The sequence below is a fragment of the Heterodontus francisci genome, chromosome 18, assembly GCF_036365525.1.
Source record: "Heterodontus francisci isolate sHetFra1 chromosome 18, sHetFra1.hap1, whole genome shotgun sequence".
Lineage (NCBI taxonomy): Eukaryota > Metazoa > Chordata > Chondrichthyes > Heterodontiformes > Heterodontidae > Heterodontus > Heterodontus francisci.
Genome location: NC_090388.1, coordinates 21,327,639 through 21,348,509, shown reverse-complemented (window position 1 = coordinate 21,348,509; position 20,871 = coordinate 21,327,639). Strand labels below are relative to the sequence as shown.

General features: G+C 42.9%; 1 protein-coding gene across 1 annotated transcript in view; it reads right to left on the bottom strand.

The window, feature by feature from the left end:
• LOC137379809 (protein kinase C-binding protein NELL2-like) overlaps positions 1-20,871 on the bottom strand; it is a 282,199-nt gene that overhangs the window by 226,096 nt on the left and 35,232 nt on the right. Inside the window, exons 4-8 of the mRNA XM_068051187.1 lie at positions 12,396-12,569; positions 9,508-9,604; positions 6,962-7,034; positions 5,501-5,583; positions 3,734-3,862 (exon numbers count right to left, since the gene is read on the bottom strand). Coding sequence (XP_067907288.1) covers positions 3,734-3,862; positions 5,501-5,583; positions 6,962-7,034; positions 9,508-9,604; positions 12,396-12,569 — 556 coding nt within the window. The remainder of the gene's footprint in view (positions 1-3,733; positions 3,863-5,500; positions 5,584-6,961; positions 7,035-9,507; positions 9,605-12,395; positions 12,570-20,871) is intronic.

Below are 20,871 nucleotides of genomic sequence, written 5' to 3'. Positions count from 1 at the left end.
CCAAGGTAAGTGAGGTGGGGTCACCGGGGCCAGTCTGGAAGGCCCCAGCGTGGGGGAGTGGGCATGATGTCCAGGGGAAGGGGGCTCCATGGAGGTTCTGCTGGTGAGGTCCTCCATGGGCCACAGATTGCTCATGGAGGAGGGCCCCCTCAAGCCTGCAGGGTGTTTTACAAGGCGTCCTCCCTGCACGGCCCCTTGTGCTGGTGAGATCCCAGTAGCAGCAGGAAGAGGCCACTTAAGGGCTGTCATTGACCTCTGGGTGACAAGGCTGTTGTCGGCCGATCCCGCTCCCAGCAAAATCGCTTGGTGACAGGGCAGCGATGAGCCATCCACCTCCACCACTTGTCGCAATTTTATGGGGACCCCCCACCCCTGCTTCCAACCTCACCTCAGGGGAGCCCAGGAGGGAGACGGTGACGTAGTGGTCATGTCACTGAACTAGTAATCCAGAGGCCCAGGCTAATGCTCTGGGGACACGGGTTCAAATCCCACCATGGCAGCTGGTGGAATTTAAATTCAATTAATTAATAAGTTCAATTAATTAATTTTAAAAATCTGGAATCAGAAAAAAGCTAGTCTCAGTCATGTGCCATGAAACCATCATCAATTGTCGTAAAAAAAACTCATCTGGTTCACTAATGTCCTTTAGGGAAGGAAATCTGCCATCCTTACCCGGTCTGGCCTACATGTGACTCCAAACCCACGGCAATGTGGTTGACTCTTAACTGCCCTCTGAAATGGCATAGCAAGCCACTCAGTTGTCAAGGGCAATTCAGGATGGGAAACAAATGCTGGCCTTGCCAGCGATGCCCACATCCAGCCCTTAATTTCAGACTGGCTGCCAATCAGTGCCATGCACTATTATTCTCTTAGGGTTAAGAGTCAGATACTTTTTTACATTAATCCCAGACGGACATTTAATTGATGTAAGTAAAATCCTGGCTGCAGGACACAGAGGTCTAAAATTTCCATTAGGTTGTGCTGGTTTTATCGGCACAATCTGGCTGAAGAAGGATAGCAGGGCTACGCAGAAAGAGCGGGAGAGTGGGACGAGCTGGAATGCTGTTGCAGAGTGCCAGCATGGGCTCACGGGCTGAATGCCCTCCTTCTGTGCTGTAACCATTCGATGATTATCTTCTAAGAAATCGGCCATACGAGTGCAAAATATCAGGGAATTTTAAATGTAAGTTACATTAAGCAGCAACCGAGTTTCCTCGATCTTTAAAGCTGGTTTAAAATACATTTCGTCTGAAGCCAGCCCCACCTATCAAACTGGCTCTGGCCCCGATCGAGTTAATGAACATGACGAGATTCTGCCAATTGTGATTCACAGCCATTTGAGGATGCTGTTCAAATTGAGCTCATTTTTGAGGTGCACAGTCAGAAGTAGGTACGCTTTAAAAGTTTTTAAATATTTAAAAATAGTTAATTTAATAAGAAACTGTCTAGTGTACATCAGTGAAACTTGTAAATTGTTCAGTATATTTTTAAAAGTCATTTTCAATGATTTAAAATCAGGTTAATCAGGCGGAGGACTGGACTTCAAGGGTCACTGACCTGAAACGTTAACTCTGCTTCTCTCTCCACAGATGCTGCCAGACCTGCTGGGTATTTCCAGCATCTCTTGTTTTTATTTCAGATTTCCAGCATCTGCAGTATTTTGCTTTTATTATTACATTAAAAATGCTTTGTTTTTGTGATAAACTGAGGAGGGCCAGCAGCTCAACATCATCACTGCTGCCATCGATCATTGACGAGGCTGCAGCTGCAGGGAGAGGACGCCTCAATGGCTGAGTACCCTCAGAGAGAGGTACGTTCAGTTGGGGGTAGCCAGGGCCTTGACGATCGAGGGGGCGGGGATCGCTGAGGGCAGGCAGCGCTGACGCCTTGGGGGCGGCCATTGCCGCTGGAAGAACCCTCCACGGGCCATGGAGTGTCCAAAAGGAGGGTCCCCCGGAGCCCACTGGAAGGCCACCAGTTTTCACTGGGCAGTCTCCCCACACAGTGGCGGGACCCCGACATGCCCACAGGGGTGGGAAGTGACTCCTAATTGGCCAATTAAGTGGTTCAATTGGCTGCCCGGTGGTCAGCTGATCTGACAACCTTTCCACTCTAGCAGAAAGGCATGACAGCGGGAAGACATCAGGCACCACCGCACCCCCCACCCCTCTGACCTCTTCCCATGCTATTTTGCCTATCTCCAAGTCCATCCCAAAGGGCCCAGAAAATTCCAGCTAAAGTTCCCGTAAATTGGGCAATGTAGATCAGATTTGAGATCTGGACAGGACACCAACTTGCTCTGGGTTTTGAGGCAGCCACATGGCCATCCTCAATTAACCTGGCTATCTCAGATCAGTAACTATCAAATGGAACTCTTTGACACTTGGAATGAAGTGGTGAACTGTGGGCACAATAGACCTCTGGGGCTGAATTTTCATTTCTGGGTCTTAATCCCACCATTGGGAGGAAATGTGGATCAGGAATCCACACAGGCCGGCGCCAGGACCCAGAGGGCAATTTTCGATGAGATGGCCAATTAAGTGGCCGCCTCCAGGAGCCCCGTTCAATTAAAGACGGCCGGTGAGCTCCCAAGTCTGGCAGGCCAATAACAGGCCTTCCAGCAGTCAAAGATCGGCAGCTCCAATGTCAGAAGTGGGTTTTTGATTTTACTCCATATTGTGATGCAGTACAGCTTGTGTTGTTTTTTTGAGACAGTCCCTGATTTGAAATTGAAACTAAAAGATTTCCAGGTTTTTTGGCGGGGGGAGTCAAACCCAGGTTAGACAAACAAACAGTCCTGCAACTGAGAAAAAACTTGTTTTTTAAACCAAGGACATGTGACTGGGGACTTAGGTTTCAGTTTCACCAGAAGGCTTTTGGAAAAGGAGGAAATCAGCTAAAAGGCTGTGTGTGTTTTGTAAAAAGAAGACTTTGGGGAGTTGTGAATGACTCTGCAGTGGATGGAGAATCAGCCAGATTTTTTTAAAGAGACAGGCTGAAAGCTGCAAGTTCCTGGGCTTCTAGAGAATCAGACTATAAAGCAGCTGGTTGAAGCAATTGAAGCAAAGGAGACTGGACAAAGGGCTGATCATTGGTGAATGGCTTCTGGCAGCTGTCTTCGGTGACTGAAAAGCCAACAGTGATGCCATGTCATCAGTACAGTAGTGGGCAAGGCTGAGGTTGTTTGAGAGGCGACAAAACCAAACCATTAAAGGGAAGATTGCATTGCTAGCTATCAATGGGACCTCATTGCTTCTGGATTTACATTCTAGAACACAGAACTTGAGGAAGATCCTGATTTTGTTGTACTGTGGGACTGTCCAGCACCACCTTGCTGATAAGACTAAACTGAAGATTCGTAAAGACTATCATTGTTGCATCTGCTAATGAACATGTAATCTTTATATATATATAAAATATATATAGAGAGAGAGCATGATTTAACTGTTAGTTCATACTTAGTTTACGCTGGTTTTGGTTTGAGTATGAAAGTAAAACTTATAAAAGTGAAATCTTGGCTGTTTGGTTTTTGGGTTGCTAAATTAGGGTCAGTCAGTGAGATTTGAATATTTTGATTCGTTGGTGGTCTCCATGGGAATCATAACAGTATACCAACCAGAGCAATTCCACATCAATTGTTTGGAATCTGGAAATTGGAAAATATATAACAAAGCAAGAGTTAGCTTCCAGCTCATTTATCTGAACTAGTAGAAGAGGTGGACTTGAGGGGTACCTTGCATGTGCAGTTCTTACAGCCATCTGTCCAGTACACCGATTCTCTGTAGATCCTGTCTTTCACCTTACAGCTTTTCTCACAATAACAATGATCCAAACTGTTCATCTTCTCCTCAGCGTAAGATAACTGTGTGAACATTTCAATTTACATAAAGTCATTATAATGTTCTATAACCTTTATCTTACAAATAAGTACCTGAGTGTTTTAAAAATAGAATATACTTTGCTGTGAGGGAAGCTGCATCCTGTAATGTGCAATATTCAGACAATGTTCTGATAAAGTCTCATTGCTTGTCCAAATTAAAACTACTCAAAATTGCTATGTTGAAGGCTAATTAAAAAGTAAATGCTTAGTAAAAACACCTTTCTTTTGTAAATACAAGTAGGTTCAATGAAATCATTGTTCATGCATACACCTCTCATTAACCACATCAGCTTCACCACAGACAGTTTTCTGTCTTAGATTTAAAATATTAGAAAAACACATCAGCCAGGATTTTATCCTGGTGACAGGGGTCTCGACGTCTGGAAAAAGCGACACTGAGAACCAAGCATTGATTCTTCTGTGGGAGGCCTGCCAAAAATAGTACCAATTAGGGAAGGAAATCTGCTGTCCTTACCCTATCTAGCCTATATGTGACTCCAGACCCTCAGCAATGTGCTTGACTCTCAACTGCCCTCGAAATGGCCAAACAAGCTATTCAGTTGTATTCAAGAAGATGGTTACCACCACCTTCTCAAGGACAGTTAGGGATGGGCAATCAATACTGGCCTTGCCCATAACTTGTGAAGGAATTAAAAAGAAAATCTCACGTCTCATTGTAATTGCAATGATCAGTCCATTATATTGAGGTCTGAGCGATATAATTGATGCCAGGTACAAAGCCTGTCGGGAGTGCTTCAACACTCTAGAAGGTACTATTCCATATTTCTAATAAGAGACATAAGAACATAAGAAATAGGAGCAGAAGTAGATCACATGGCCCCTCGAGCCTGCTCTGCCATTCAATACGATCATGGCTGATCCTCGGCCTCAACTCCACTTTCCTGCCCACTCCCCATATCCCTTGATTCACAGAGAGACCAAAAATCTGTCATTTTGACATTTTGAACCTGACAACTTGGAAGATGAAAGACTTAAGTCAAACTTCATAGAATCTTTATCATTTGCTTTGTTTTAACTGGTTTCAAATACAACTTTAGCAAAACAATTTAGCAAGAACAAAAAGATAACAGAATCATTTACTGCAAGAGGACTTAAACGGGAAGTGATTGAAACCCAAAGAATCGCGATCGTCCCATCATCAACACAATATAGAAGAAGCTGCAATGCCTATACTGCAGTTTCCAAAACACAGGACAGGCTTTGTGATATGTTTAATTCATAAGGTTCTCTGCATAAACTATAGAATATAGTCTTGTGTTTTATTGTGGAAATAGTTTTTCAGTTCTTGCAGAGTTCATTCCTTTACACCAAGATCTAGTGTATTTGATGACAATATTTGAAGACAGAGATTTCTCCCAGCATCTTAACCAATATTCTTACTCAATGAATACCACCAAAAAAAAAACAACTGGTCATTGATCTCAGTGGTTGTGGGTCTCTTGCATGCAAAGTGGCCACTGCATTTGCTTATATTACAACAGTAAGTGTAAAGCTCATTGGGATGTCCAGAGAGGTGTAATAAGGTGTAAAAATAAAACATTTTTTAAATTAACTACTGGAAAAATTGATTATCTAAAAGTCTTTCCATAAAAAAATGACCTTTGCTGATGTCTTGGCTAAAATATCTTGGAGCTCCATAATCTTCTGCACAAGTCCATGGAAATCATTGCATGTTGGGCAGGCTGGAATGATAGAGTTTGAGTGTTTAAAGCATGAATGTGCAATTCAAGACATCGAGATAAAAATAAAGAAAACATGAATGCTGGAAATCTTAAATAAAAGACAAAATTATGAAAATACACAATAGGTCAATCAGTAGTTGAAAGGGAAAGATTAACATTTCAACTGTGACTCTTTATCTGACCAGTTCTGATGAAGGGTCATGCCCAATATATGAACCAGTCTTTCTCTTTCAGAAGCAAAACATTGCAGATGCTGGACATCTAAAATAAAAGCAGAAAATGCTTTATACTCTCAGCAGGTGAGGCAGCATCTGCAGAGAAAGAAACAGAGTTCACGTTCTGACAAAAGGTCATCGACCTGATAGGATGGGCTGAATTTTACCACTGACATCGGGACCAATTGGGGGTCCCAAGCCGACACTTGCCGGCAGCCACCCGCTGGCATAATCTTCTCAGAGGGGGCCTCCTAATTGGCTGCCTTAACATTCGCCATCCTATTAATCAGACGGCCAGCAGGACTGGATCCTCAGCAGCCCCATTGGTCGGGGTGGGCGCTGCTGAGGCAGGTCGGGGACCATGAGGATGTCTCAACATGGAGGCACCCTCGGAAGCATTCGTGAAAATCAAAAGTGGTGAGGGCTGAAAGCAGTAGGCCCCTCAGAATGGAGGAGAAACCCCTCAAGAGGAATCGTTTGGACCTGGTGTGCGGCTTTTCCAGCCCATGGCCCCTTCATTGGGGCATGAAGTCTACGGCTCCAATGGGCCCCCCAGCCTGCTGCAGGGAGGCCACCTCCATTGAGCTGGCAGCCTCCACACACAGCGGGGGGCTGCTCCGCCAGCTGTAAAATTGCCCCTATTTGGGGCGTTCATCATCTCAATTGGCTGCCCACCTCCATGGCACAGGCAGCTCACCTGGTTTACCCACCTGCCCCTGGGAAACATCCCTGGCAACAGGAATGTGTCAGGAGCCAGGAAAACCAGCCCATTAACTCTGTTTCTCGCTCCACAGATGCTGCCTGAGCTACTGAGTGTTTTCAGCACTTTCTGCTTCAATTCCTCCTGCAGAACCTGTGCGCACACAGCGTTTTCTGATTCATGAGATAACAGTTGATATGGCTGAACCTTCGCAACCACAAATAAACAGGATTATAAAATATGATATTTATTCTGGCATACTAAAGTGCACATTACTGCCAAATTGCTTTTACAATCATTTGACATCCCTTGTTTTATAAGCCATGCAGCTAATGGATAAGCAAACAATGGCCAGATTCATAGCACTGATCGCCTTAGTTCTGATGACCTCTTCATCTATGTATTTTCATACACACATACGTACATAGATATGTACATAGCTAATATAACTCATTAAACATACTGCGATTGAGATCTGGGCATTGAGTGATATATCCCTGTGGCATCACAAGAATCTGCACATCCTGCATCACACCCTGTAGAAAAAAGCAAATTCCATAGTCAGTTACAAAACAGCAGACTTTTAATATAATCATCTGTATTATTACATTCTTCAGTTACAGAGCTGCGCTTGGATTGCTCCCACTTCTCTTGTATAAAAACATACAATCTTTAACTCTAATGCAAAATAAATAAAAAAATCCCTGGGTAGAGGGGCATAATTATTATTTTAATCACTAGAAATGATAACTTCATCTTAACCTCAAGATTGAAACTTGTGAAATTAATAGTGTTAACACTGTAAGGGTTAGAGACTGAAGGGGAGAAATTCAACTTATGGCCATCCAATTTTTTGGCATAACATCACCATTAGACATCCGAATTTTGCGTTATGATCTGCCACACCTGAATGGCGCCACAAGTGGCATGGACACCATATTTGCTCAGTCAGCTTTTAGTTGTCCTGAAATATGAAAGCTCTTTAAATATGAAAGTCAGGATTCTGCACTGGCTGTAGGACCCCGAGTGTGAAATTTAGGTACAAAAGGCTGGAGCTTACACTGCACAAGTACTAGTTATATCAAGTCTTGAGCAGCTCAACCAGAGGTCCTTAAAGGGCCAATTGGAGGCTGTTTAGAAAAAGTCTCAAAATATTTTCAGTTTTATTTTTGTAAGCCCAGGAGAAACAAAAGTGCTTCTCCTGGACCTACACTAAAACCCTGGCATGTTTGTGGTCCCCCAACCGCCTGCACCCCCAATCACCTTCCCCACCTCAGACCCGACTTGCCGGCTGGCTCAGTGTGAGAGCAGGATGATTTCCCGCCATCCCAACCAGCAAGCTGCAGCGGCTCCACTTGGCACCCGCAGATGGCACTAAAACGAGGTCTGAAGCTGAATTTGGCTCAGGCTACAGCCTGGCATGGACTGTCGCTGGCAGCAGATACTGTGCTGACTTTGCACTCATTTTAGGTACAAGTTAACTTTCTTCCCCTGCATTACAACACTGTAGTAGCAATGAGGGGTATGGAGGCCATCATGAACTGGGTGGAAGTTATATAAGGCTGCACAAACCTTACAAGGATTTTTGAAATGTTTTGAGAGCACAGGTGAGAGTTTTACTATCTTGGAACATATCAATAAGTTCTACTTTGATGCATTAAATGCACTAACTCAGACTGACACCACTCTAGAACTATATTCTGTGCAGTATCATGCCCAGTGTGTGACAGACAGCTTCCTTATGGGGGGTCTCACACTGCAGTATGCTGGAGTAAAATAGGACTAGACTCTGGAGTTATATTCTAACTTTTAGTTCGTTTGCTTTGCATCAGACAACCTGACATGCATTTGATTCCACACTCAAGCAGACTGGCCATATAGGAGATTTCTCAAATGCTGCCATGAATAGTTCAATAGTGCTGCAGTATCGGTGCCCTCCTTTTTCCATGGAATTCCCGAGGAATCTCATGCCCTATCAAGGGAGCCGATCCACCCTTTTCTATACTCAGCATGAATTTTTAAAAATGAATTACACCAGAGAAGCAAAGTAGATATAATTACAAAGTACATTCTTTTCAAACTCTCTGGTTTTACTATGTTGCCAAAAATACTGTGTTATTAAGTTGACATGTAAGTTGAATTATTAGGATGGGAAAACCACTCTTAATTCAGGTACCCAGATCAATGATGACAAGCAAATCCCACTAAATTCCTATCTCCTCATTACTGAGAAAGTAAAACATTGAGTCAGCTCCACGCTTGCCAAATACACAAATCTGAAACCAATCCAAGAAAAACATGGCCCTTTATGGCCAAGGGCAAACCAATCAGTTTCGGGTTAGCCCGAGGGTGCATTTATAGTTTACCGTAAACGTCAATGCAAAGTGGCTTTGGCTTTGCATTAATGCTAAACTTTGGCATGTAAATCTTGTCTTTAGGCCTGATTTGACTCCATAGCACAGCAGAGTGAGGCTTCCTAGAAGCACTGATCTCACACCACTTTGGGATGACACCACATGGTGTCATCAGTGTGGCACTCAAAAGCCCCATTGGAGCTGTTGGACTTTTTATTGAACCTACCTGGTGAATCTCTCTAAAGACTTACATGTCTCAATATTTTTGAAGGTGTTCTGCCTATGCATGTGTCAGGTATGCCCAGAGCTCTTTCCTGGGCATTAAAGTGCTAGCCAAGGAGAGACAAGCAATGTAAGCACAGTTCTGCCTGGCTGGAATAGTAGCTACAGTGTAACTGCAGCTTAGATTTCTTGCCTGGGTGTGTGATTAGCCATATGGATTATTGACACTAGTTCTGAAGCACATGTTTTGAAAACAGGACAAAAACATAAAGTATCAATGGCTTTCAATGATCAATATCTTTTATGGAAATATAATTCAGAATTGGGATACACATTTCCAAACAATAGATTGCTATACATTGATAAAAATGTATTTCAGTACTCCTTTAAAATATAAGAATGTAGCAACTGTAATATTATGACGCTTGCTCACCTTGAAAAGGCCATGAACATTGTTCCTTTGTCCTAACCAAAATGTTGAGCCAGTTGGAATGTCCATACTCGGCCTTTCGATAATTCGTTCATAAATCCTACAGACAAAAAAACCCGATAATATCTAAATATAATACATTACAAAACATTGATTCTTCTGTCCTGTTGAGCCTAATAGCTAAGAGAATGGATGTTTATGTGAAATAGCATTCATTAAACAAGTGATTTTCCCTGGATACTTTAGTCACTAAAACGCCTCCAAAGTGGCCAAGATGGGATCTTGAGCTGCAACAATGGTTTAATTCACATCTAGCGCTATGAACAATTGCCTGGGAATTGTTAAGTGGCTGCTGACCAATTAAATTGCCTACTGGCACTCATTAAAGAGTCTGCATGGCATTTTGGTGGCTAGCACTTGAACTGATGCCCCCTCCTAAAAGTGACCAGCTGAATAGGAGTAAACAAGTCGTTGCTGAGAATTTCTAGTGCTACTTAAAGGTATATGACTTGCAGCTGGAAGTTTGCAGAGGGCTTTTGAAACACATTGGGAGACTTTATGGGATACTTTTCCAAGATTTCACCAACACTATCAACAGTTATTCCAGAAATTCTCTGAGGACTTCACCTAAAAAGTGTAAGTGCTTTGCTTCTCCAACTTATTGAACACCTTATAGGAGTCACCAGGAGAAAGGGAGTGCTTGGTCATAGACATCTTGTCCCACTTAGTCTGGATGAGGAATGGGAGGTGGACATGAGGCCAGGTATAGTGGCACTAGCTGCTGCAGGAAGGAGGGATAGGAGAGCGAGGTGGACTCCATCCCCTCCCTGCAAGTACAAGAAATCCCTTCGTCTCTTGACCTCCTCCAGCAGGACCTCCAGTGCTGCATCTGAGAGCCTGTGTGCCCTCCCCCTCAGTCCCAGGCTGAAATGAGCTGTTGTGTGCCAGCCAGTGCACTGCATACCTTCGATGGATATGGGTGTGTGGAATCCACAGATCCTGATCCACAAAAATTGCTTCTAATCAGCACTTGGATGCTGAAGATGTCCATTTTAGCGCCTCCAGCAAGTTCAAATTATGGTAATCAGCAATTAGGGTCAAAATTGCCTGCTGAAACCATACTTTCAAACAGTCATATCTTATTAGCACAGCACCCACTTAGCACCTGTTTTCACCCTTACACCAAAATCCTCCCCTAAACGTACTAAATAGGTCACAACTTGTACCATGTGACTCACAATCATTAAATGTGCAAATCTGGATGGAACCATTTAACAGATCATGTCTGTGTCCTTTCTAGACCTTCCCATGAAGCTGCCTACTGCAATCTCTTTCCCCTACCCTTTCCCCATAACCTTTTATGTTTTTCCATTATGAACACTTCTCCAATTCCCTTTTAAATTATGTTAGTCTCTGCCTACATAGAACCAGGTCGACTTTGCTTCCATGGCAATCAATGGAATAAAAATCAGACAGGTTCTAGAACAGGTGGACTATCCCCTACTCCAGATTACTACACACGCTGAGGAGATGAACATTTGACTCCCATGTTCCAATACACCTTGTGAAAAATGTCTTCTAACTTCGTCCCGGTTTGTTCAATGTTAATATTGGGGGTCAATTTCCTTGGGGCTTCTCCCATTCTGGCACCGTAACTTCGATGTAAGTTTGTTGCAAACCCATCTACAGGATTTCCACTGCAGGAGAGGAGTAAAAGCCCCAAGGAAGTTCACCCACCTTGAGATCAGGCCCCCCTTAATCCTGATTCTCCAATCAGCAGGAAAAAAATGTTCATCTTTTACTCTCTCAAATCTTTCATAATTTAAAAAATTTAAAACCTCCTTTATTCCATGTGAAAAACCTTCAAGCCCTTCTTCAAAAACTGATGGCACATTACACTGTTCAAAGAACTCCTTTCAAGTTTCGTAATATCTCACCACTTCTGAGCTGTTAAATCAGACAAAATATTAGAGATGATAGGAGCTAGGCTGGTGTTTTGGACAGGATGATACATAAATGATGAATAGGCTGAAAAGCTTTTTATAAAAATTGAGAAATTTAGAGGAACAGCCCTAGTTCAATTTTTCATACATTTTCAGAATGTATTTTATAATTGAATTTTGGTTATAAGCATAGCAGAGCCAATTCATCAAGCTTACTCCAAAAAGTACTTCCCAGCCCCCGACCTCTACCACCAAGAGGGAAAAAGAACAGCAAGATCATGGGGTCATGGCGGCCTCCAAGTCACATACAATGCTGATGTGGACATATACTGCCAATCCTAGTTCAAAATCCTAACACCATAGTGGCACGCTCAACAGCACAAGGACTGCAGAGGTCGATGAGAAGGCCTACTATCGGCTTCTCAGAGCAACTAAGGATGGACAAGAAATGAGCCCTTGCCTGCTTTGTACATCTCACAAAATTAAACAAAAAATAGTTACAAGGATGTCCTATTTCCCCAAGAGCTATGTTCTAAGTGGGATATTCTTCACTTGCTTATTAAGCAGACTCTTTGTAAATAGTCTCAGAGCTATAGAGATAGGGTTGACTGCTGCAAGTCATCTGCATTCACTTTGGTTGTTCTTAGTGGGACCATTTGAACTTATTCTTTCCATCCCCATTCAATGCAAAATTATCCATTTTAGGGGGAAATGGATAATTTGTAATAATAATATAAATAATATAAATATTTAATCAATGACAGTAAAATATGCTGTAAAATTGATGAAATTGCCATTTGCCTTGAATGACAATGCCTATTACTGTTGGTTCGGTTTGACATGGTTACCTACAACTCATCATGCAATCGCAGAATGAGCATTCCAACTACATCCACTTTCCTTATCAGTCCCTGAAAAACATCTTTAGTGATTCAGGAGGTTACTTACTTGTTGCAGTCTACATATAAAATCAAGTGGGATGCACTAATGACTAAGGCAACTCGATGCCACTGGCCATCAGCCAAAGCATATGGAAACACCTCTGTGTGGGACTGATGGCTTCCAGATCGATAGTGAAAACGCACTTCATTCCGATGGCCACTACTCTCCACCTCCAGGTACCTAGAAAAAACAGCATTCTTGTTGTAAAATCTGTAAAACTATAGAATTCACTCTAGAAAACAAACATCATGGAACAGGACGTCAGAAATGCTCCATCCATCAATATTGGCGACCACGCTCTGGAAGTGGTTCAAGAATTCACCTACCTCGGCTCAACTATCACCAGTAACCTGTCTCTCGATGCAGAAATCAACAAGCGCATGGGAAAGGCTTCCACTGCTATGTCCAGACTGGCCAAGAGAGTGTGGGAAAATGGCGCACTGACACGGAACACAAAAGTCCGAGTGTATCAGGCCTGTGTCCTCAGTACCTTGCTCTACGTCAGCGAGGCCTGAACAATGTATGTCAGCCAAGAGCGACGTCTCAATTCATTCCATCTTCGCTGCCTCCGGAGAATCCTTGGCATCAGGTGGCAGGACCGTACCTCCAACATAGAAGTCCTCGAGGCAGCCAACATCCCCAGCATATACACCCTACTGAGCCAGCGGCGCTCGAGATGGCTTGGCCATGTGAGCCGCATGGAAGATGGCAGGATCCCCAAGGACACAATGTACAGCGAGCTCGCCACTGATATCAGACCCACCGGCCGTCCATGTCTCCGCTTTAAAGACGTCTGCAAATGCGACATGAAGTCCTGTGACATTGATCACAAGTCGTGGGAGTCAGTTGCCAGTAATCGCCAGAGCTGGCGGGCAGCCATAAAGGTGGGGCTAAAGTGTGGCGAGTCAAAGAGACTTAGCAGTTGGCAGAAAAAAAGAAAGAAGCGCAAGGAGAGAGCCAACTGTGTAACAGCCCAGACAACCAATTTTATCTGCAGCACCTGTGGAAGAGTCTGTCACTCTAGAATTGGCCTTTATAGCCACTCCAGGCGCTGCTTCACAAACCACTGACCACCTCCAGGCGCTTACCCATTGTCTCTCGAGACAAGGAGGCCAAAGAAGAAGATTGGTGTTGAAATCAGAACTTATCTCACTACCTCTTATGGTAATGCATTCTCTCCCAAGACGTCTTAACTGCCTCAGTGTTTCTGTTCTCCTACAGTTCTTAGTTTTTTTTTTAAAGTCCAAGCCTGTCAGCACACAATCACTAATTCCTGATTAACCATATCTTCCTTCCACTCTTTCTAACTGTGGTGTTTATCTGTTCTTTAATCTGGTTTTTCAATAATAACAAAAGTAATGAAGGGTTAACAAAAGTTTGGTTGCATCCTTTCCCCATGTTTCTGTTGCTACATAAGTGGCACTAATAAAATGTAACAATACTAGCAATTTGCATTTATATAGCACCTATAATGTTAAAAGCAAATAGTTACAAGACACTTCATAGGTGCATCAGGCAGACGTGATGAGCCAAAGAAGGAAAGGTTGGGAGGGGTAACTAAAAATATGGCCACAGGGGCACTTTAAGGAGGGTCTTAAAAGAGAAGTGAAAGGTGAAGAGATAGAGCTGTTGAGGGAGAGAATTTCAGACGATGGGGCCCAAGCCACTGAAGGCTGCCCAACGTAAGGTTGAGGAGAAGGACAGACAAGAGGCCCGATTCAGAGGTTTGGAAATTTCAGGGGGGGTTGTAAGGATGAGAAGGTTACAGTAATAGGAAGGGGAAAGATCACTGAAGGGGTTTAGATGAGAATTTTAAATTTGTGGTATTGGGTGACTAAGAGCGAGCATAAGTCAGCAAGGACAGAGTTAATTGGCATGTCGGATTTAATGAGGGATAGGATACAGGCAGGAGAGTATTAGATGAGTTAAAGTTTATGGAGGGTGGAGAGTGGAGAGTGAGAGGCTGACAAGGATATCACTGAGGTAACTGAATGTGTAGGTCAGAGTTTTGGTGGAAAATGGGATGAGGTAAGGCCTGAGGAGGGTGATGTTACTTAGGTGGAAGTAGGTGATGGAAAGGATATGGGGTAAAGGCCTACTCGGGTCTGCAAATGAGACCCGACCCGAGCCCGACAGAACCCCATTCAACCCTGTGCCCGACCTGGCCCGAGTCCTTCCATTTTTTCCTGCGCCTGACACGACCATCAGTTAACCTACCTTCCATTTTTCACTTTGTTCCTCACCTGCACAAGCTTAAAATAACTGTAACAAAGCCACCTTTAAAGTCCAAAAAGTAAATTAACATTTGAGTCACTTACCTGAGGTGGTGATAGAGCGTGTCCGATCTGGCCCGACCTGACCCGAGCCCAAATGCCGGACACATGTCGTTGAGTCCCGTCGGGTTCGGGTCAGGTAGCAGGCCTTTAATATGGGGTGAGAAACTCCGTTCAGGATTAAAGAGGATGTTGAGGTTGTGAAAAGTCTGGCTCAACCTGAAACAGTGGCTAGGGAGAAAGATGAAATCAATGGCAAGAGTATGAAGATTGTAGAAGGGGCCAAAGAGCTATGCCTAGATTTTAACTCTTGGCGTGAGTGATGCGGTTGAGTTCCAAGGCAGGTAGCAAACCATCTGACCCCCATAGTGACACCTGGGAGGTGTTAACTCCCAGACCTCAATTACTTGCTATTTTTTATTCATTCATGGGATGTGGGCATCGCTGGCTAGGCCAGCATTTTATTGCCCATCCTAATTGCCCTTGAGAAGGTGGTGGTGAGCTGCCTTCCTGAACCACTGCAGTCCTTGGGGTGCAGGTACACCAACAGTGCTGTTAAGAAGAGAGTTCCAGGATTTTGACCCAGCAACAATAAAGGAACGGCGACACAGTTCCAAGTCAGGATGGTGTCTGGCTTGGATGGGAACTTGCAGGTGGTGGTGTTCCCATGCATCTGCTGCCCTCGTCCTTCTAGGTGGTAGAGGTTGCAGGTTTGGAAGATGCTGTCAAAGGAGCCTTGGTGAGTTGCTGCAGTGCACCTTGTATATGGTTCACACTGCTGCCACTGTGTATCAGTGGTGAAGGGAGTGAATGTTGAAGGTGGTGGATGGGGAGCCAATCAAGCTGGCGGCTTTGTCCTGGATAGTGTCAAGCTTCTTGAGTGTTGTTGGAGCTGCATCCATCCAGGCAAGTGGAGAGTATTCCATCACACTCCTGACTTGTAGATGGTGGACAGGCAGTGGGATATCAGGAAGTGAGTAACTCACCACAGAATTCCCAGCCTCTGACCTTGTAGCCATATATTTATATGTCTGGTCCAATTCAGTTTCTGGTCAATGTTAACCCCCCAGAATGTTGATAGTGGGAGATTCAACAATGGTAGTACCATTGAACATTAAGGGGAGATGGTTAGATTCTCTCTTGTTTGAGATGGTCATTGCCTGGCAGTTGTGTGGCGTGAATGTAACTTGCCACTTATCAGCCCAAACCTGGATGTTGGTCAGGTCTTGCTGCATGTGGACACAGGCTGCTTCAGTCTCTGAGGAGTCGTGAATGGTGCTGAACTTTGTGCAATCATCAGAAAACATCCCCACTTCTGACCTTATGATGGAGGGAAGGTCATTGATGAAGCAACTGAAGATGGTTGGGCCTAGGACACTACCCTGAGGAACTCCTGCAGTAATGTCCTGGGACTGAGATGATTGACCTCCAACAACCACAACCATCTTCCTTTGCACTAGGTATGACTCCAGCCAACAGAGAGTTTTACCCCTGATTCCCATTGACTCCAGTTTTGCTAGGGATCCTTGATGCTATACTCGATCAAATGCTGCCTTGATGCCAAAGGCAGTCACTCTCACCTCACCTCTGGATTTCAGCTCTTTTGTCCATGTTTGGAGCAAAGTTGTAATGAGGTCAGCAGCTGAGCGCCCCTGGAGGAACCCAAACTGAGCATCAGTGAGCAGGTTATTGCTGAGCAAGTACTGCTTGATAGCACTGTCGATGACCCCTTCCATCACTTTGCTGATGATCAAGAGTAGACTGATGGGGCGGTAATTGGCCGGGTGGACCTGTCCTGTTTTTTACTTGCAGGACATACCTGGGCAATTTTCCAAATTGCCAAGTCGCTGCCAGTGTTGTAGCTGTACTGGAACAGCTTGGCTAGGGGCATGGCTAGTTCTGGAGCACAAGTCTTCAGTGCTGTTGCTGTAATGTTGTTAGGGCCCATAGCCTTTGCAGTATCCAGTGCCTTCTGCCATTTCTTGGTATCATGTGGAGTGAATCGAGTTGGCTGAAGACTGGCATCTGTGATGTTGGGAACTTCAGGAGGAGGCCGAGATGGATCATCCACTCAGCACTTCTGGCTGAAGATGGATGCAGATGCTTCAGCCTTGTCTTTTGCATCGATGTGCTCGGCTCCCCCATTGTTGAGGACAGGGATATTTGTGGAGCCACCTCCTCCTGTTAGTTGTTTAATTGTCCACCATTCACAACTGGATGTGGCAGGACTGCAGAGCTTAGATCTGATCTGTTGGTTCTGGGATCGCTTAGCCCTGTGTATCACTGGACAGGTACAGAAAATATTCAAACAGGCTAATGAAAGCTGGCCTTTATATCCTGAGGACTGAAATACAAGGGGGGAGAATTTATACTACAGTTTCTGACCCCATATCCTTTCCATCACCTACTTCCACCTACGTAACACCACCTGCCTCAGGCTTTACTTCAACCCATCTGCCACTGAAACTCTGACCTACACATTCAATTACCTCAGTAATATCCTTGTCAGCTTCTCACACTCCACCCTCCATATATTTATATATTTTAAATCATCTAACACTCTCCTGCCTGTCTCCTATCCCTCATTAAATTCTGCACACCAGTCATCTCTATCCTTGCTGACCTAACTGGCTCTTAGTCTTCCAACACCACAAATTTAAAATTCTCTCGAAGCCCTAGTTAGACCACACCTGGAATACTGTGTTCAGTTCTGGCCATCACACCTTAGGAAGGTAGGCCTTGGATAGAGTGTGGTGTAAATTTACCAGAATGATACCTGGACTCCAAGGGTTAAATTAGAAGAGATTACACAAATTACATAAATTAGGGTTGTATTCCCTAAAGTTTAGAAGATTAAAGGGCAATTTGAAGATTTCAAGATATTAAGGGAAACTGATAGGGTAGATAGAGAGGAACTATTTCTGCTGATTGGGAAGTATAGGACACGGGACATAGCCCAAACGTTAGAGTCAGGCCTTCCAGGAGTAAAGTGTGGAAGCACTTTTACATGCGAAGAGCGGTAGAAATTTGGAACTCTCTTCTGCAAATGGCAATTGATTTTAGGTCAACTGTTAATTTTAAATCTGAGATTGCTAGATTTTTTTCCAAGCAAATATATTAAGGGATATGGAGTTAGGTCATAGATCAGCCATGATCCCATTGAATGGTGGGACAGGCTTGAGGGGCTAAATGACTTACTCCTGTTCCAATGTTCCTATGGTGTTCAGTCTCCCACCTAAAATTAGTGGGAAGCCCTAGCTGGCCGGTGGGTGGGGCCAAGATCTCAGAAGTCAACTGTCAAGGACTCAAAGGGACAGTCCCCGTGGTCAGTTAAGAGGATTGGGTGGGGGTTGGTGTCGGGTGACTGCTCCTGCTCCTCCTGGTCCACAAGGAAACAAAAGAATAGATAGATGCTAATACCAAAACCCTACCATTGACATCACCTTACTATATTGAGCCTCCCAACCGAAATGTTAACTTACATAACAAATGCTATGCTAGGATAGCCTCACTGTTGTGTCAACTCAATCCTTGACAACATAGCTATTATGGTGGAAAAACATCACACAACTAGCCTAAACAACAGATTCTATGTTGGTTTTAACCTGGGATTTTACCAGCGTAAAATGTCATCTGATAAATCCTTGGAGATTTTTCCCAGTAACATAAACGCTAACGTAACAACCATGTACCGTGTCAGGAGGGACTTCAAAGTCATGAAGCACATTTGACTGCAGGCTGTTCTGTGCCATTACTCTAATGTATAGGGGATGAATCAGTTGTAAATCTCACTACTACCCAGACTAATCCTTACATCTGATCCCTCACACTTTTATTAAGACTGCAGGCTCATCAGTACTTAAAACTTCCATGCACATTTAATATTTTCAGAAGTTTCATATTAATTGATGGCTCTTACTAAACATCACATTCTAAGAATACAGTTTCTAAAATGTCCTTAATGAACTGCAAATCTTTTCTCAATGAATGTCTTGCAGTGAGATCATTAAATCTTCAGTGTGAAACACCAACAACAGAGTCACTGTCAGCCAAGTCAACTGCTCTCAGTATAAAACAGACTCTGCTGACTAACCCTTCCTCCATAGAGCATTTATTTTAAATATAATTGACAGACTAGAGCGATTACAAGGCAGTAACTTAATCCCAGATGAGTTACAAACCATCAAATGATTTATTATGAAAGTCACAATTACACCCATGTAACCTTTAATCTCAAATTGGGAAAATTAAAGGCCCACTAATGAAACTGCGGAAAAATGTGGCTTTGAAATGTGTGATTCCTTTAAAACTGGTAAGTCATTATAGGAAAAGAAGCATTTCCCCCATTTTCCATGCTGTGGAATTTCTAGCCCCAAGCAACTACAACCAGATTTCTAACATTCTCTGTGAAATCAATTCCGTATATCCATTATCCCCTCTGCAATCACTCTCAGGCTTCCATTATATTCTAGGTGATCACTCTCAGATTTCCATTATTTTATATGTAATAATCTCTGCAAGGTATCCATTATTCCGTATGCAATCAATTCCAGGCATTCATTATTGTATATGTAAGTGAGCCAAGACATCCATTATTCTCTGAGATCGATCCCAGATATCCATTATTCTCTATGTAATGGTTTTTCGATTTCCATTATTTTCCATACAATCACTCATAGGTAGGCAATATTGTCAATGCAATCAATCCTAGGTATCTACTGTTCCCCATGTAATCATTCCCAGATTTGCCTTATTATTTAAATCCAATCCATTTTAGAGATTTCACATTTTCATATCAGAAACTGAACTGCATAATATTGAATTCTATTAATTGTGTGCCCTTTGCTCTGCAGCCCTAGTTCCTGCTGGTTACAGACGAGGAATAAAATTTGTAGAGAATGGATTTACATCATAAATATTCACAAAACTCTAAGCAGATTATCTTTGTAATGTTACATTAGAGAAATGTCATCTTTTAATGTTAAACTTTACCAAAAATAGCACGAATCATAATTGATTTAAATAATGGAATTATACTTTTTGGATTATTGGACATTTGAAGAAAAGCTAAGGATCTGTTGTGAAAATCGTCTGAAAACTGAAAAGGGCTTTGAGAGGAAATTAAATCCTATTTGATTGTATCATTTGAAAGAACCTCACAATCCAGTAATAACTCATTCAGTAACATCTTGCACGTTAAATGCTCAAAGTTCCGTAAGAGAAACATCATTGTGATTCTCCTGGTCTCAAAGAAGGTAAAATTATGAAGCTGGAATAGCAGGATTCCAAGCACTTATTGTGAAACATAACGTTGGATATATTGGACTGTGTGCAGTTCTCATTTTCTGAATAGCTGAGAAAATCCAGGGAAATTAGCAAAGTTGGATAAGGAAGATTAAAACCCAAACGGAGGACAAATGGTCCAGGGATGAATTTATTACTGGTTTCTTTAGTGGTCACTGTTATGTATTGTTTTTGTTTTAAAATGTATTTTACAGATCATATAAATTGTCAAATCTGAGAGGCTTGGGTCCCCATTCACAGCTAAAACCCAACATGCTTCATGCTGATGTCTTAGTTAAAAATATCTAATGCGTTTTTACATTTGGAGGCAAGAGATGAATAACTGACTAACTGGTTAGCATATTCCACTGATTCTTCAACATATTAACGAGAGGAAAATTCTGATTGAATTCATATAATATTCTTTGAAGCCATCTCTTACAAGAACACTAATATCAGTTTTAATTTATGTTACACATGGAATCCTTCATTTGCAGCATTGGATTATGCTGCCACCATAGCAAAGTAAATGCACCAGCAAATAGCCACCTAAAAGCTTATATCGTTGAATTAATGAGATATTAGCATATACAAAAGTAATGTCACAAAAATAGGCTGGGAGGCAATTGATGCAATATTCATGATTACTGGCATGAGAATCAAAAGCGTCTGTGAACTCTTTACCCTTTCTCATTAAATGAAAAACTAATAAAGATTTTTTCCAACAAGGTACCAAGCTTATTTCCCAGTCCATATTGAGTTACATAATCTCAGCCAAGTGAATGATAGAGATACTAACATTAGCCACAACATTCCATAGGTTAGGAAGAGTGGGAAAAAAACAGCCAGAATTTCCCCCTTTTGATTAATATCTGGTGTTGCACAGATAGCAGGAGCATGTGTGGATGTCAGGTGAGGTAGGATCC